Below are 15,492 nucleotides of genomic sequence, written 5' to 3' on the forward strand. Positions count from 1 at the left end.
GGAGATACTGAAAGACGGGGAAGCCTGGCACACTTCAATCCATGGAGTCACAAAGAGTCAGACATGACTGAGCGACTGAAAAACAACAACAACAAAATCCCCATTTTACTTTGTAGACATCCAGTTAGTGCCACTTGCATTATTTCATAGTGTGTGTTTATTGATTCCTAAGCAAGCTATCTCTGTGTCTAGTAAAACGTAAACAGACACATGCCTTATCCCTAAGGAAATGACATTTTGGAATTAAAACCTCCACTAGGATTTACTTCTGGTACCAAAATTTTCCCAGTTGAAGGGGCAGGAACAAAAGAAAAAGTCACTGATGGTTAGCGCATTTGTTTTTTTTTAACAAGTACATGCTAAACCTGCTGCTTCTGTAGAATTTGAAATCTAGGTAGTAATGCATCTGCACTTCACTCAACTCTGGACTTTAGGCAAAGTAATTTATATAGATAACAGCTGCTCCAAGTTCAAGGAGAGAGAAAGTGTGAGAGGGAGAGTATGACACTGTGTATTTTTGTGTAACAGGACCCTGACCTGGCACATTCAATGTTTCAGAAAAAAGGTCCTCAGCAAAGGAGTTGTGTTTGAATGTGTGTGATCCAGACTGTAGGCACGCACAAGAGAAACAGAGGCTCTTGGTCAGGAGGGCACAAGAATTGAGATGTTTCTCTGGAAGCAATGAGCATTTGTTGAGGAGACACAGGGCGATTTTCTAAGACAGATTTAGAATGATGATGGTAACCTTTTTAAGAGTTGATTCATAATCAGTCCAAGGAAACATCATCATAATGAAGACACTTGATACCAAGGGCCAACAGAAGAGAGTCATATAAAATTGCTTCTATGTAGGCTGGTGAACTAATAGTTTAGGCTGTCGAGAAGATTGATATGGAAGAGAGAATAAATGCACATGTGTATATTACTTGGTGGGAGAATCCAAGGAAGAGATGAGTAGAAGAAAGTGGAAGCAGCACTTAGTTGTAGTACTGACCCAAACTGTTAACAAAAGTGGGGTCTGGCTGCTCACTGCTTGAAAGTCAATACTGCGGAGGAAAGTTGGTAGAAAGGAAAGTTTTATTTTGGAGGTTGCCAACTTGGCAAGAGGGCAGACTCCTGTCCAAAGTGACAATCAGTGCTCAACAACTTTTAAAGGGGAGGTTCAGGGGTGTACAGGCAGAGGGAGGGGGCTACATGCAAAAACAGCTGTCATTTCTGACAGTCATTTGAAATTAGTCGTGTAGTGGTCTGATTAGCATCATTTTGATTGTTTTGAGTACAGTTATCTTCAGTTCTGGGTGGATTTGTTCCCATTTCTTTGGGACCACTTCTCCAAATTGTGATAACTTATGTAATGGCTACAATCTGGTCATCATGTAGTAAACTTCCAGCTGGTGGGGGTTTCAGTATGTACAAGACAGCTCATAAGAGATGGCTCAGAATCTTATCATATACCTTGAGAAGGAACTAAATAAAGGTCCTTGACTTTGTTTAGTGGCTAAACTATTATTTTGCCCTATTTGACTGCATTCCTTTCTTTCTGCATCTTCTCACTTCTCTGGTTAAATTTATTCTGTGACTAAAGTTTTTCTACAGACAAAGGCAGACAAAGGACATGGGGCGGGGTAGGAAGGACCATAGATCCCTGCTCCACTTCAAAATAGTCTAATCAAATAGCTCATTTTAGGATTTTTAGGGCTTTGAAGGTATCCAGGCGTTGAAGGTCAAGAGATCCCAGTCTGACTCCTGGCTGTGGAATTGATTCTTGACTTTGGCCAAAGCAATTTCTCTGTCACTAAGTTTCCTCAACTCTGTAATGTGAATAATATGAAGAATTTCTTCTTTCCCAATGAATATTAAATGAGTTAATTATACAGTTTCTAGCGTATAGTAAGTATGTTTGAGGTTTTTTTTTTTAGAATTAGAAGCATTGTTCTGATTCTTAAACACCTTGCTTAATCTAGATTAAGTGCAAGCCTCAGAAACATAATTCTCAGCTACTTTAAGAATAACTTCTTTTTATTGCTATGTTTCTTGTTGTTCTTCTCCCAACTTTATAGTAAACTCCAGGCAAGAAGCAGATAAATAAGATAAAAATATATGAGAGAAACAGTTGAAAATTCAATCACCTTCAAGAGCCAGAAAGGCAGTCTGAAAGAATGAAATTGTCTTGGTAGGGAGTGGGGCCAAGTGGACAGTTCTTACCCTGTCGTAAAGGAACTGATCCCAGGGCAGCTGAACTTCGTCAAGCAGGGAAGTAGCTTTTTTGTTAACAGGTCTTCAGACTTTTCAATGGAAGACTTACTAGAATTTTTTAAATTGTTCATGTTTATTTATTTCTTTACTCTGGGCCAAGCCCAGTGCCAACATAAAGGTACAATCTTTTTTGTTTTTAAGTTGAAGTATAGTTGATTTACAAAGTTGTGTTAGTTTCAGGTGTACGGCAGTGATCAGTTATACACATACATATTTTTTTCAGATCCTTTTCTGTTATAGGTCATTACAAAATATTGAGTGTACTTCCCTGTGCTATACAAGTAGGACCTTGTTGGTTACCTATTGTATATAGTAGTGTGTATCTATCCATAGGGTCACAAAGAGTGGGACATGATTGAAGTGACTGAGCACAGCACCCACAAGAAATTTAAACAAGTATTTATTGGGGCTCCTGCTGTAACAGGAGAGAGTGAGAACAAGTAATGCGTTCCCTTGCTCGCTTCCTGAGTAGGGATCTAGCTGGTTTCTTGTATGGAGTGAGGGTAGGGGCAGGTCCAGGAGTCAGGCCAGAGGGATGGTTTAGGTGGAATCAGTCCTTAATATTCACTAGAAGGACTGAGGCTGAAGTTGAAGCTCCAATACTTTAGCCTCTTGATGCCAAGAGCTGACTTGTAGGAAAAGCCCTTGATTCTGGGAAATACTGAGGGCAAGAGGAGAAGGGGGTGACAAAGGATGAGATGGTTGGATGGCATCATTGACTCAATGGACATGAGTTTGAGCAAACTCTGGGAGATAGTGAAGGACAGGGAAGCTTGGTGTGCTGCAGTCCATGGGGTTGCAAAGAATCAGACACAATGGAGCAACTGAACTGAATAGATAGTGTTGTGTGCAGGGGGCATGCACAGTACCCTGTTTTGATTCTTCAGAAGTGGGAATTGGATTCTTTTGTTTTTTTTTTTGTATCTTGTTGTCCATAAATTTGGAGTGGGAAATGGCAACCCATTTCATTATTCTTGCCTGGAGAATCCCATGGACAGAGAAGCTTGATGGGCTATAGTCCATGGGGTCACAAATAGTCAGACCCAACTGAGTGACTGAGCACACACCCACATCCATAATTTGCCCCAGTTGTGAACACACACAGTTAATTTTCAGTCCCTTACAGTTTCTTTGTATTTTGTTGCTCAAGGAAACATTTCTCCAGGTGCAAACACTGCAGCAAATGATCATCCCAGGTCCCAGCTTTTCTCAGTTTAAGGAAATAAAGTGAGGGTAGAAGAATTCAAGGCTGTGGCTCTTAGGGTGGAGAGAGGCTGATGGATCCAAAGATAATTAAGGGTGCAGATGAATAGGACAAGACTGAGGGAGAAGGACTGTGAGTGAGAAAGGGGAGTGAGATTGTGGCAGCATTTTGTGTACAGTATTCAAGTTTCAGGGAAGATTCACACCTCCACCAACACAACGCAAAATAGGTGACCTTGTCAGAAAAGGGAGTGTGCTTACCACCTGATTGGGCATGACTGTGTGGGTGGGGAGCATTTATCTTGAAGCACTCTATTCTTAGTCTACAATATTACCTCTCCATAAGAAAAAGGAGCCTAACCTCTAGTTTTTCTCCCTCTTAAAGAATAAAAAGCAGCCAGGCGAAAATGGAAATTTAATCCATTGTGCAATCTGGTTCATATTCATTGTGTCATTGTGTTTTACCAGCATCTGCAATTGAAATGACCCCCTTATTTAGGGTCATTCTCACCATACTTTATATGTCTCAAACCCCAAGGAGTGTATTTCTGCTGGAAACACCACCCTAGCCACTTCTTCATTTATAAACATGTTGACTAAGTCACACACAAGCAAATGTGTAATAGATCTTGCATTCTCCACCTCTGCTTAGAAGAAAAATGCCACTAACAAGATATATGAAGAGTTATACAAATCCACCACAGGGAGTGACTACAAAATAAGGGGAAAAATAAAACAAAACATTTGCCTACATAAATTCTCCTCTCTTTATTCTACACCATCTCTGGGAAAGAAATAATGAACCTTTCCTCATGATCTGCTTGTGTTTATAATTGATTTATCTTGTGGTTAAAAGGAGATTTACTCACTAAAATTGAGACAGACAGGAGAAAGCAATTTGGGTTTGACCTTCTGGCCTGCTTGGGTATCACTCATCAGAACTGAAAACAGAGTGGAGTTCTATCACTCCTTCAGAAAAAAACACTAGATTAATTCTTTAGAAACATTTTGTCTCAATCTTGCAGAAGCAGCCAGTGAATGCTGTACATATATTTATGGATCTGATAACCTGGTGTGATTAAGAGATGGCAGAATTCTCCCCACTTCCAACCCTTTTGCTTTTTAAAATCTTTTTTGTATGTTTATTTTTATTTGTCATATTGCTGCACCAGGTCTTAGTTGCAGCATGTGGAATCTAGTTCCCTGACCAGGGATTGAACCCTGTATCCCTGATTGGGACTGGGAGTCTTAGCCACTGAACCACCAGGGAAGTCCCTCAACCCTATTGCTAGTTAACATCTAGTCCACCCTGCCAGGCTGACAGATTTTTTTTCACATTATATATTCATTTATATAACTTACAGCTTTGTTACTTATTTATTGTGATATTCCTGGTCAGAGATAACATATTTAGAATTCACATTTTTATCCACTTTGATATGAATATATTTTTATCGGGTCACTTAATAAAATTATAGCATGAATGACACAAATAAATGAGGCTCAGAAAGGAGAGATGATTTATACAATAAACAAATACATCATAATTACAGCCTTTGTTTTCCAACTTACCTTTTCTCCATTAGGACACCCTGTTGCCCTTGGAGACTTTAATGTGTCTTCCATTTTTCCACTTCTATGGGCGTTAGGCCAAAGCATTGAATTTGAAATAGAATTTGTGTTTTGTAAGGACAGGCTGACTCTGTATCCTCTCTGAACTCCCCCAGAATTCCCAACACCAAATCAATATCTACTGATGGAATTTGGCTTAATTCTTGGCTTATTGTCTCTCTGCACACATTTTTCTAATATCCTCTCATTTAGGTTGGTAGAATTCTAGGTTTCCAACAGTGACAAAACACTCTGTCACTTTGAATCTCCTCTGTTCCTGATTAATTTGCAACAAGCATTGCAACTCTTTCTGAAGCCTTCAAGATGTACCCTCAGGAGAAAGTTGGGTTGCAATTCTTTTCTGCATTCCAGAAGAAGAAATTTATTTTCCAAATAATGATTTGGGGGTAATCACTGGGAGATATATATACACATACATGCATGCACACACACACAGTCTACTAGTTCTAATCATTGTGAAGCTCAAGAGAAAAGAGCAATGATTAAGGATGTAGCATATTCCATAATCTTAACTAAGCCTTGTAAATAAACACATGAAATAGACTGATTCTTATTTTAGAGATCAAGGAGCTGAGGCTTAGGGGATTCGGTCATTATGTGGTCATTATGGTCATTAGGTCTAATGGCTATTGGCATGGAGTTTGACGCCATGTCTGTCTGGTCCTAACATCCATCTCTTTATAGTACTTGACACAATGATGCATAGTTTACAAAGTTAACGTTGCTCAGTCATGTCTAACTCTGTGACCCACAGACTGTAGCCCGCCAGGCTCTTCTATCCATGGAATTCTCCAAGCAAGAATACTGGAGTGGTAGCCACGCCCTTCTCCAGGGGATCTTCCTCACCCAGAGACCACCCAGGTCTTCTTTACCCTGTGAGCCACCAGGGAAGCCCAAGCTTTACAAAGCTTGTGGCCTTTTCTAACTCAGTGCACCAAACAGCTTGCTTCTAACATTGCCAGAGCAACAGTCCCACTCTGTGCATTCACCTTCAGATAAATGTCTGCTATAGACAAAGAGTGGAGCTTCTCTGATAGCTCAGTTGGTAAAGAATCCTCCTGCAATGCGGGAGACCTGGGTTCGATCCCTGGGTTGGGAAGATCCGCTGGAGAAGGGAAAGGTTTCCCACTCCAGTATTTTGGCCTGGAGAATTCCATGGACTGTATACTCTATGGGGTCACAAACAGCCAGACACGACTGAGCAACTTTCACATCACTTTAGAGGAAGAATACATTTCATTTCATTTGCAAGGAGCCCAGTCATCTGAAGTTTCTATGTTAAACATGTCAAGTGGAGGATTCCACATGAACCATAGTTTTTTAATTTTATTTATTTATTTATTTTTTGATTGGGAGAGTACTTTTTCCAGCCTGGAAACACATGCCCTTTTCCCCAGGTTCTTTGAATTCCTAATTCTCAATGGAAACTTTAATAGAAAAGTCCAACACATGATGTCAACAGATTACTAATTAACTATTATCAGTTTTGGGATAGTAAACCTCAAAAATGTGAGCACTGTACCTTATATTTTTTCTCCTTTTATTTTTTACCGCTCAGGGGGAACATCATCAAGACAGAAAGGCTTCCTAGGATGCATACGCTCCTTACATTTGAATGGGCAGAAACTGGACCTGGAGGAGAGGGCAAAGGTCACGTCTGGAGTTCGGCCAGGATGCCCGGGTCATTGCAGCAGTTATGGCAGCATCTGCCACAATGGGGGCAAGTGTGTGGAGAAGCACAGTGGATACTTCTGCGATTGCACCAGTTCACCATATGAAGGACCCTTTTGCAAAAAAGGTACAATATAAATCTATGTTTTCCCCACAGGTTGTGTTTTAGTGCCTACAGATTGTAGTCATGTCACAGGAAACTCATGCCCTTAGAGAGTCCTCAAGCATTCATTTATTCTCCCTCAATTTCCCTCTCTACAGACTCTCTGGATTGCTTCTCAACATAATTACATATACACATTCTTCTTGTGTGTAGATACTGGCAGTACAGTTGAATAGGATGGATAGTAACAGGAAAACACACTTGATGTGGCCTAAAGCCAGCTGAGCCCTGGGAGAGGTGGACTGTCATTTCTGTTGTACTAACTTTCCCAATTCCAATTTCTTCATCCACAAATGTGATCAAATAATCATAGACTCTAGCCCTAGAAAACCTTTAGAGACCTTGAAGCCATCATGAATCATTTTTACAATAAGGAGAGTATAGGTAAGTTAATAAAATCTATATCATGTATTTAAAAAAATAAAATCTCTCAATTCTGCATGTGACATGAGTGGGGTCTGAGGTTTTAAAAGCCTTACCCAAAGATTCACATTTAGTTCCTAGGGGGCTGAGAGTGGAGCACAGGCATCAAAACCCCTGCCCTAGTACCTTTCCACACTCCTTCCTAATCCTATAAATAAATTTCATTGACAAAAGCTAATCATGTTGGATACACACACTTGAACAAGGAATGATGCTTATGGTGTAAATTCTATAGATAAATTAAAACTGACTACAAACTATACAAATTCATGATTCAGTATCAATACCTAGTGTTTTTCAACTAGAAGGACAAACGATTTGGTCTACTATCAATCTTTGCAGACTCTTCTAAAGTTTATTCTATTGATGGAAAATAAAGATTGTTGGACAAAAAATGTAAACATTAGTTCAAGAGCAGCATTTAAACTATTTAAAAAAATGTTTTAATCACTTTGAAACACCATTTACATACAAGCAATGATAGGAATTACAAATAATTCATGTCAGTTCATGAAAACACATCTTTCAGGCACCATTAACAAACAATGTTTTATTTCATTCAACTTACTCTTAGAATTTAAAAATAATAGGAAAAGAAAAAAACACTCAGTGTTCTCTTTAAAAGACTGTAATTTAAGCTCTTCATTCATTGACACTGGCCTCCTCCCCAGTTAGTTTGAATCATTTGCTTGTTGCTGGAAAGCATTGTGCTCCTTGGGAGAAAATTACTGGTACAAATTTTCGGGCCAGCAAAGTGGCAGGCCTGCATGGAAGATTGAACTAAAGAAGGTCTTGTGTTGGTAGGCTGTTCATGTGAGCTCCTGGGTTTTAACATTGGTGGAAGTCTCTGGAATAAATTCCCCTGAAATTTGGAATGCCACCCTTAGACTGGCTCTACATGCTAGAAGGAGCAAATGCAGAATAAACACTATCAAGCCCAAGTCCCTAAAATCTGCTAGCATTATTTTACAAGATCTATAACCAAGCGTTTGTTTGGGAAAAAATAAAATATAAAGAAAAATGATAGAACTCTATGCATTTCTCCAGAGACATTTTTCAAACATCTCATAGATCATCTCACTCTAAATTTAGCCTAATTTCCCATTGGGTCCTTTCTCTGAAACAACTCCTATTCATTATCTTCTGTCCATGCCACTGCATCTTTTGACTGTATTTGTTGAAATATCTGTTGTGCTCTTTCCCCACATTTTAGTGTGATCTGTAAGAAAAATGGACAAATATGTACTTAGCCTTTTCAGCTTGCTTCAACTTTCACTGTTTGTGAACTTTCTCCCCATCTCATAAATTTAAGGAAATAATTCCCTTTATATTCTGCAGTTGCAAAGTAGGTAAGATGAACCTTTTAACTGCATCCTTGAGCCATGTCAGTTGACTCTGGGAAATGTGGCTTTGGACTGAAATGGGAACCCTTAGCGCCAAGATGGTCCTAGACAAGGCTCTTCTATATTGGAGGAGGCTTCTGTGCTAACCTTCCATGTATATTTTAGGGGATGCAAATCTTGGAAATATCTAGGGTGGAATTAAGGACATTTGTCCATGACCGGTGACTGACCTAGAACCACCATCTATTGACCCACTTTATTTTTCTGATCTGGATATAAACAAGTAATAATCACAAATTAGCTAGTACTTATGGACTGCAGCATTTATTCCTTTGCCCAAGGTATGAAGGAAGAAGTAATATTGCGTTTAACACATGAGAACTCTCACAGTCATATTGGTTTAGTGACTTACTTTTTGACTCTAATTTCATCCTGAACAAGAATGTGGTAATAGAATTCAAATATGTAAGGTTTTTTATTGTTTCGTTTGTGTGTTTCTCTTTTTTTTATTATTGAGATGTAATTTACATACCCAAAATTTACGCTTCTAATATGTGCAATTCAGGGTTTTTTTTTTACTATATTTACAAAGTTGCACAACTATTAGCATGCCATAATATATTAATAAAATGGAATAGACAGAATTTCTCAGCTACACTAAATGCAAAGAAAAGAACTACAAGAAAATTGGATTTTCTTTCTGGTAGTTGTTTTTGAATGATTATATTGGTTTTTATTTTTCTAGATTTCTGAGTTTATTTTCAAACAGAATTCCAAATACATTATCTAATGTTTTTAATAGACATTCCTATATAATTCAATTTTAATGATTTCAGTATATTCCATCTGGTGGAATTGCTTCTGTATATTTAACCCATTCTATCACTGGAGCATTTTAGTGAAGTGATAGTAGGCCTCTGGTACCAGACCTGCCTGTGTTCAGATTCTGGCTCATCTACAGTCTACACTGTGTGATGCTGGTTGTGTAATTCAACCTTATGACTCCATGGTTTTGTCACCTGTAATATGTGAAAAATTTAGAAATTCTTCATGAAAGTCTTTCATGGAAATTTAACAAGCATTTCACAAAGCAATTGAGATCATGCCTGGCATATAAAGTGTCAGTAAATTGCTTGTATCATTATTTGGGAATTTTAGATTACCCCAAATTTTGTACATAAATAATGCTATGATGAGCATACGTATTGATTATTCCCTTATTAATGAAATTTCAGTGAAAAATAGTATATATATATATTTAGTAATTTAGCAATTGGCAAAGACTTATTGAAAAAATGATATGATATATACCTTCTTGCCAACTTATTTTTTTTACTTTTTATTGCAGAAAAATTAAATTATGTACTGCAGTAGAGAGAAAGGTTTCAGAACTTCCATGTATCCCTCACTTAGCTTGAACTGTTATTAACTCATGACCATTTTTATTTCATCTATAGGCTATCGTCCCTCCTCCTCTTTTATTATAGTGAAGCAAATTCCAGGTGTCACATCAGCTCTTCTGTAGATATTATAATATGTATTGTTAAAAGATAAGAACTCATAAAAACATGTATCCACAAGATGGTATTAATAAGAAAATTTTAATGATTTTTGAATAGTGTGAAATATCCACTCAGCATTCAAATTCTCATTTCTTTCATTTATTTTCAGTTTGTTTGAAGTTTTTCTAAATCAAATACAGCCTAACTGATTCTATAGAACTGCTAGCCTATTCATCAAGGCCTAATCTTTATACTTACTTTAATTCTAAATCTATTTCTATTATTAAGACCAGTTATTGTTTATTGAGTTCCTACTATGTGCTGTTCCTTTACAGCCTTTCTCCCAACCCTTCTCCTCACCATGAGATTGAATTCATTCCTGTTTGTGTTAGCCAGAGGTTGATAGAGTCACTTGAAACAGCAGGAGAAGATCATAGCAGGGTCCAAGCCCAGGTTAATCTGCTCCGAGGTTACCAGGGGCACAAGTTCTCTCCAGCATCACCTTGTCTCCTAGCACCTCCTCTGAATTCCTTACACACTTTCAGACCTAGTCATTACCAAGCTCCTGTTTCAAGTCTTCTCAGGCTACTCCTGACCACAGAGGGATCTACCTCTGGGATTCACTGTCTTTGTCATTCACATATCACATCCAAGGCCATGTTGCATCAGCCTTATTTCTTTTCACATGTATCCTGTCTTTTCAAAATCTAATCAGCACAGTTCTTTCCATGAAGTCGGTGCTAAAAGGATGTTGCTAATGTTGGTTATTGTGATCCTAGAGTTTTATGATGGTTGTTAATAATAATCACCTTCAAGTGAAGGTTTTTCTGCCATTTAGTCCAATGGTTTCAGATGTTCAGATAAATCAGAGGGCTTAAATATGATCAGAGAGCTAAAACTCTTAGATCATAAAAGAAAAGAAACAGAGAATAAATCAAATTCGTGTGTTTTGCTGAATTTAAATTGAAATTCACAATGTCTAAGTAATAAAAATAGTTATAATGAAGCTAGGGGAGGAGGAAAGACAAATTTGATAGGACAACTCTAGTTTAAAAAGTGTTTTTCATTTAAATTTACTGTCCTAAGTATAAAGAAAAATGTAATATGAATGCCCATTTAATATACTTAGTATTTAATATATAGAAAGATCTGAATTATATTTATATTTGAACACACACACAAACATCCCATAAAGGCCATTACTCTTTTAACTAGGAGATAGTAGCTCAAAATGTAGGCCACATGTCCCAGAAAAGATTCACTTATGAAAAGAGCTTGAAAAAAAGAAGAAATGTGCCTGAATCAAGCTGATGATCAGCTAGAATCCTCCCAGTTACCAGTTTCTGTGTATATCTCTGTAATAAGGAGTACTGATGCTGTTCTAATCTGCATGAGAAATACAAAACACTTTCTCTTGAACCTTTAGTGAAAAAGGAACCGGTATTCCCAACCTGCTAAGCAATATGCATAAATATGCCACTTTAATTTTCTTTTGACACCATTACAGACTGTTATAGAATTTTCACGAAAGTAGAACAAATCTGCAATGGAATTAGGACGCAAAAGCCAGGTTGATTATGTTCTAGGTGCCACCGATTCAATCAGAGACTTTCATGGGGATATTCAACCTATCATTCAGGAAAAAGAGAAATTAATCATGTCAATATAGATTCACATGTTTTTCTTTAACCAACAAAGACCTATGGTATATCAGGGAACTATACTCAATATTTTGTAAAAACCGATAAGGGAAAAGAATTTGAAAAGAATAGATACACATATATGTATAACTGAATCACTGTGCTGTACACCTGAAACTAACACAATATTGTAAATCAACTATCCTTCATTTAAATAAGTAAAATAAAATAATTGATCCAGGAGTTGTATACCTGTCCCTTTCCTACTGTTTCCGCAGATTTCCTCTCCTCCATTTCTATTGGAGGACTTAACGCAATACCATAGAGAATTACTTTCTCTCCCAGTATCGTACTCTCAGTAGTTTTGTGCCCACTCAACATCTTCCTGACCCACGAGAAAAACATAAAAATTGTAAGGATTTCAGTTTTGAAGGGAAGATAATCCCAAGGCAATTTCTTTCTACTGTGCAGGAGGTAGGGACATCTCATCTTTGTTTCTAAAGAAATCAGCCTGGCACATGGTAGTTATTCTGCAAATATATGTGAGAACGGATCTACATTTCACAATGCACATCTGAGCTCTCTTCTAGCCATGCAACCTTGTTCAAGATGCTTAGCCCCGGCAAGCCTCATGTTTCTCCTTTGTAAATAGGAATGATGATTTCTGCTGCTTTAAAATTATCATGGGAAGCATATTTTATAATTCATGTAATCTTCACACAGTGACTGATGTGTAGGAAACAAACAGTAAACAAGCAATGATGACTCTCCTGAATGTTTCAATGTGTGCTTTCCTCTCTGATATTTTGCAGAGGTTTCTGCTGTTTTTGAGGCTGGCACTTCAGTGACTTACATGTTTCAAGAACCCTACCCAGTGACCAAGAATGTGAGCCTCTCTTCCTCAGCGATTTACGCGGATGCAGCCCTATCCAAAGAAAACATTGCATTGAGCTTTGTGACAGCCCAGGCACCCAGCCTGTTGCTGTATATCAATTCTTCTCAGGACTTTCTGGCTGTCCTGCTCTGCAAGAATGGTGAGTTCTGATTGCATGAAGCCGGTGGAGTGTCATTCTGTATTGGAGGGCCAGTGCATGCCCTCCAGAACTCTGCATAATTTCAGTTTTAATTTGGTCCCACTGGGCAGCTTATTTCCAGATCTCCAGACCAACCTTTGGTTGTGCTTTACCTAATAAATTGCATTGGTACTCAGGACCCATGTCAATTCACTGCTGAAGTTGCAAACACATTGATTTTAATTTACTTTAACTATGTAGCAGTCATTCTTTATTATTTATTCTGTGCTGGAATCCATTAAGAATAAAGGAGATCATCAGCATATCTGAATTTCAGAAGGACTCACATCACATACATCCTGTCATCTATGCTGCAGGATCCTTTACTGAGGGCTGTTAAAACAATTGGCATAAATGCAGACTGTATTAATAGAAGGTGATTGCCTCAGTCTTAAAGAGAAGCAATATAAGTGAGTCATAACCTTGTGGGGTATGGGGCTGGGTGCTGGGAATCAGGTGTTGGAAAGAATGTGGGCAAAATGAAATATGCAAAGATTAGAATAATAAAGGGATGAGAATCCAATTCATACAAGGAATGTTGATGAACATCAACACTGAACATTTTGATGTCTGTTAGCAGAAGCCAGGTTTCCTCCTCATATGATTTAATTCCACCCTGCAGTGATGAGAATCATTTATGTAGTCATGGCCAAGGACACTTTGAGATCAAAATCCTAGAGAATGGCTAGAACAGTCCAAGAGGGCAGAGGTGGAGAGCCATATATTGTGTTCTCAAGGAACTCTTATGATCGAGAATGTCTTTCTTCTCTTGTAACTTGCTATATAGTGAGATGAGTCTGGGCTTTTGGACCATCCACCACAGGGATGGACTATGGGGGTGGGGAGGGTGGCATACAGGAAGCCAGAGATACACTCTGTGCCCTCTCTAGACCTTAGATGGAAACTCTAGAAATTTCTCTTCCTCTATTTTCCTTGGATTTATTCTTCTATGTATCATCTTGGTTTCCAGATTTTTATGACATAGAAAATTAAGAATAATATTCAGACCATGGGTTGAACCAGGCCTGATTTACCACAGTAGTAACAATGACTAACTCTAAAGGACTCATTCATTCTAAAAGCAACATGGAAGGGAAGAAAAATGAGAGAAATAGTGATAATGAATGGTCAACCAAGTCTCTTAGACTCTACAAGAGTAAAGGAAAACATTATGTGTTATTAGAACTCTTATTTATTAGCAGATTTTATATGATTAGGACCATTATAGCAATATGTCAGTTTTTAAATCTTGCCACTATAATATCTTTGTAAGGTCAATAAGGGTGGCTGAGGACACAGAGGTATGGATTAACTGATTAACCATGAGTTAGGCCAGCCAGCTAACTCATGACAGCTGGGACCAGATGCCAGGTCTCTGGATAATCAGTAATCTTTCTTCTAAACTAGATCATTCTCCTCTGATGTGATTGAATTATAGTCAGATGGTTACAGAGAACTGAGATGAAAGATTTCCTCCAAAGCATCTTTTGGCTATGGTTCTATGGGCACATTAGTACCTGCTCGGATATACTTGCTTATGGATACAGATAATGCATATCAAAAATAACTATATCAGATTACATATCTATTACACTGTATACTCTATTATTTATATATATATGTGTATATATATATATTAAACTATACATCTGGGCACTATTCTAATTAATGTAAAGAGCACTTAAGCCTCACATAATCCTGTGTGATTAGTGTATTAATATAATCAGTATCTTATGGTTGTAGAATCTAATGCATATAGTTGTTGTTCTTTGTTGTTTAGTCACTAAGTCAAATCCAACTCTTTTGTGACCCCATAGACTGTAGCTCACCAGACTCCTCTGTCTGAGGATTTACCACTGAGCCACCAGGGAAACCCTAAGTCATGCAGACAGACATTCAATAACTTGCTTAAAATGCCACAGTAAGAAGAGCTGGGTTTCAGTCTTTCCTCCTAAAGTATACACACACACACACACACACACACACACATATATATATAATAAATTTCTTGAAAAGCAGCACATTTTAAATAAACTTAATTGGGAAGACATTCTTTTTTATAATTGAATTGTAGGTGGTTTACAATGTTGTGTTAGTTTCAGGTGTCCAATATAGTGGTTCAGTTATATATTAAACAATTTTCTGTAATTAATTTGTTAGTCACTTAGTCGCGTCCGACTCTTTGAGACCCCATGGACTGTAGCCCTTCAGCTTCTCTATCCATAGAAATCTCTGGGCAAGAATACTGGAGTGGGTAGCCATTCCCTTCTCCAGGGGATCTTCCCGACTCAGAGATTGAACTTGGGTTTCCTGCACTGCAGGTGGATTCTTATTCTCTGAGCCACCAGGGAAGCCCAGTTATATATACATATCTATTATTTTCAGATTCTTTTCCCTTATAGGTTATTATAAAATACTGAGTATAATTCCCTGTGCCAAACATTATCTATTATATTCAGATTCTTTTACCTTATTGGTTATTACAAAATATTGAATACAGTTCCCTGTGCTGTATAGTAGGTCCTTGTTTATTGGAAGGCGTTCATGAATTCTATCTTAACCTCTATTTTCTGATACTTGAAAGCC

At 37.9% G+C, this 15,492-nt stretch overlaps 1 protein-coding gene across 3 annotated transcripts in view; it reads left to right on the plus strand.

The window, feature by feature from the left end:
• The window catches only part of CNTNAP5 (contactin associated protein family member 5), a 982,292-nt gene that overhangs the window by 840,638 nt on the left and 126,162 nt on the right, over window positions 1-15,492 (plus strand). For all 3 annotated transcript variants that reach the window (XM_081576090.1, XM_081576091.1, XM_081576092.1), the window contains 2 exons: window positions 6,650-6,889; window positions 12,646-12,867. In XM_081576090.1, the coding sequence (XP_081432216.1) occupies window positions 6,650-6,889; window positions 12,646-12,867 (462 nt within the window). The remainder of the gene's footprint in view (window positions 1-6,649; window positions 6,890-12,645; window positions 12,868-15,492) is intronic.

The sequence above is a fragment of the Giraffa tippelskirchi genome, chromosome 3 (assembly GCF_054371585.1).
Source record: "Giraffa tippelskirchi isolate mGirTip1 chromosome 3, T2T-mGirTip1v1.2.pri, whole genome shotgun sequence".
NCBI lineage: Eukaryota > Metazoa > Chordata > Mammalia > Artiodactyla > Giraffidae > Giraffa > Giraffa tippelskirchi.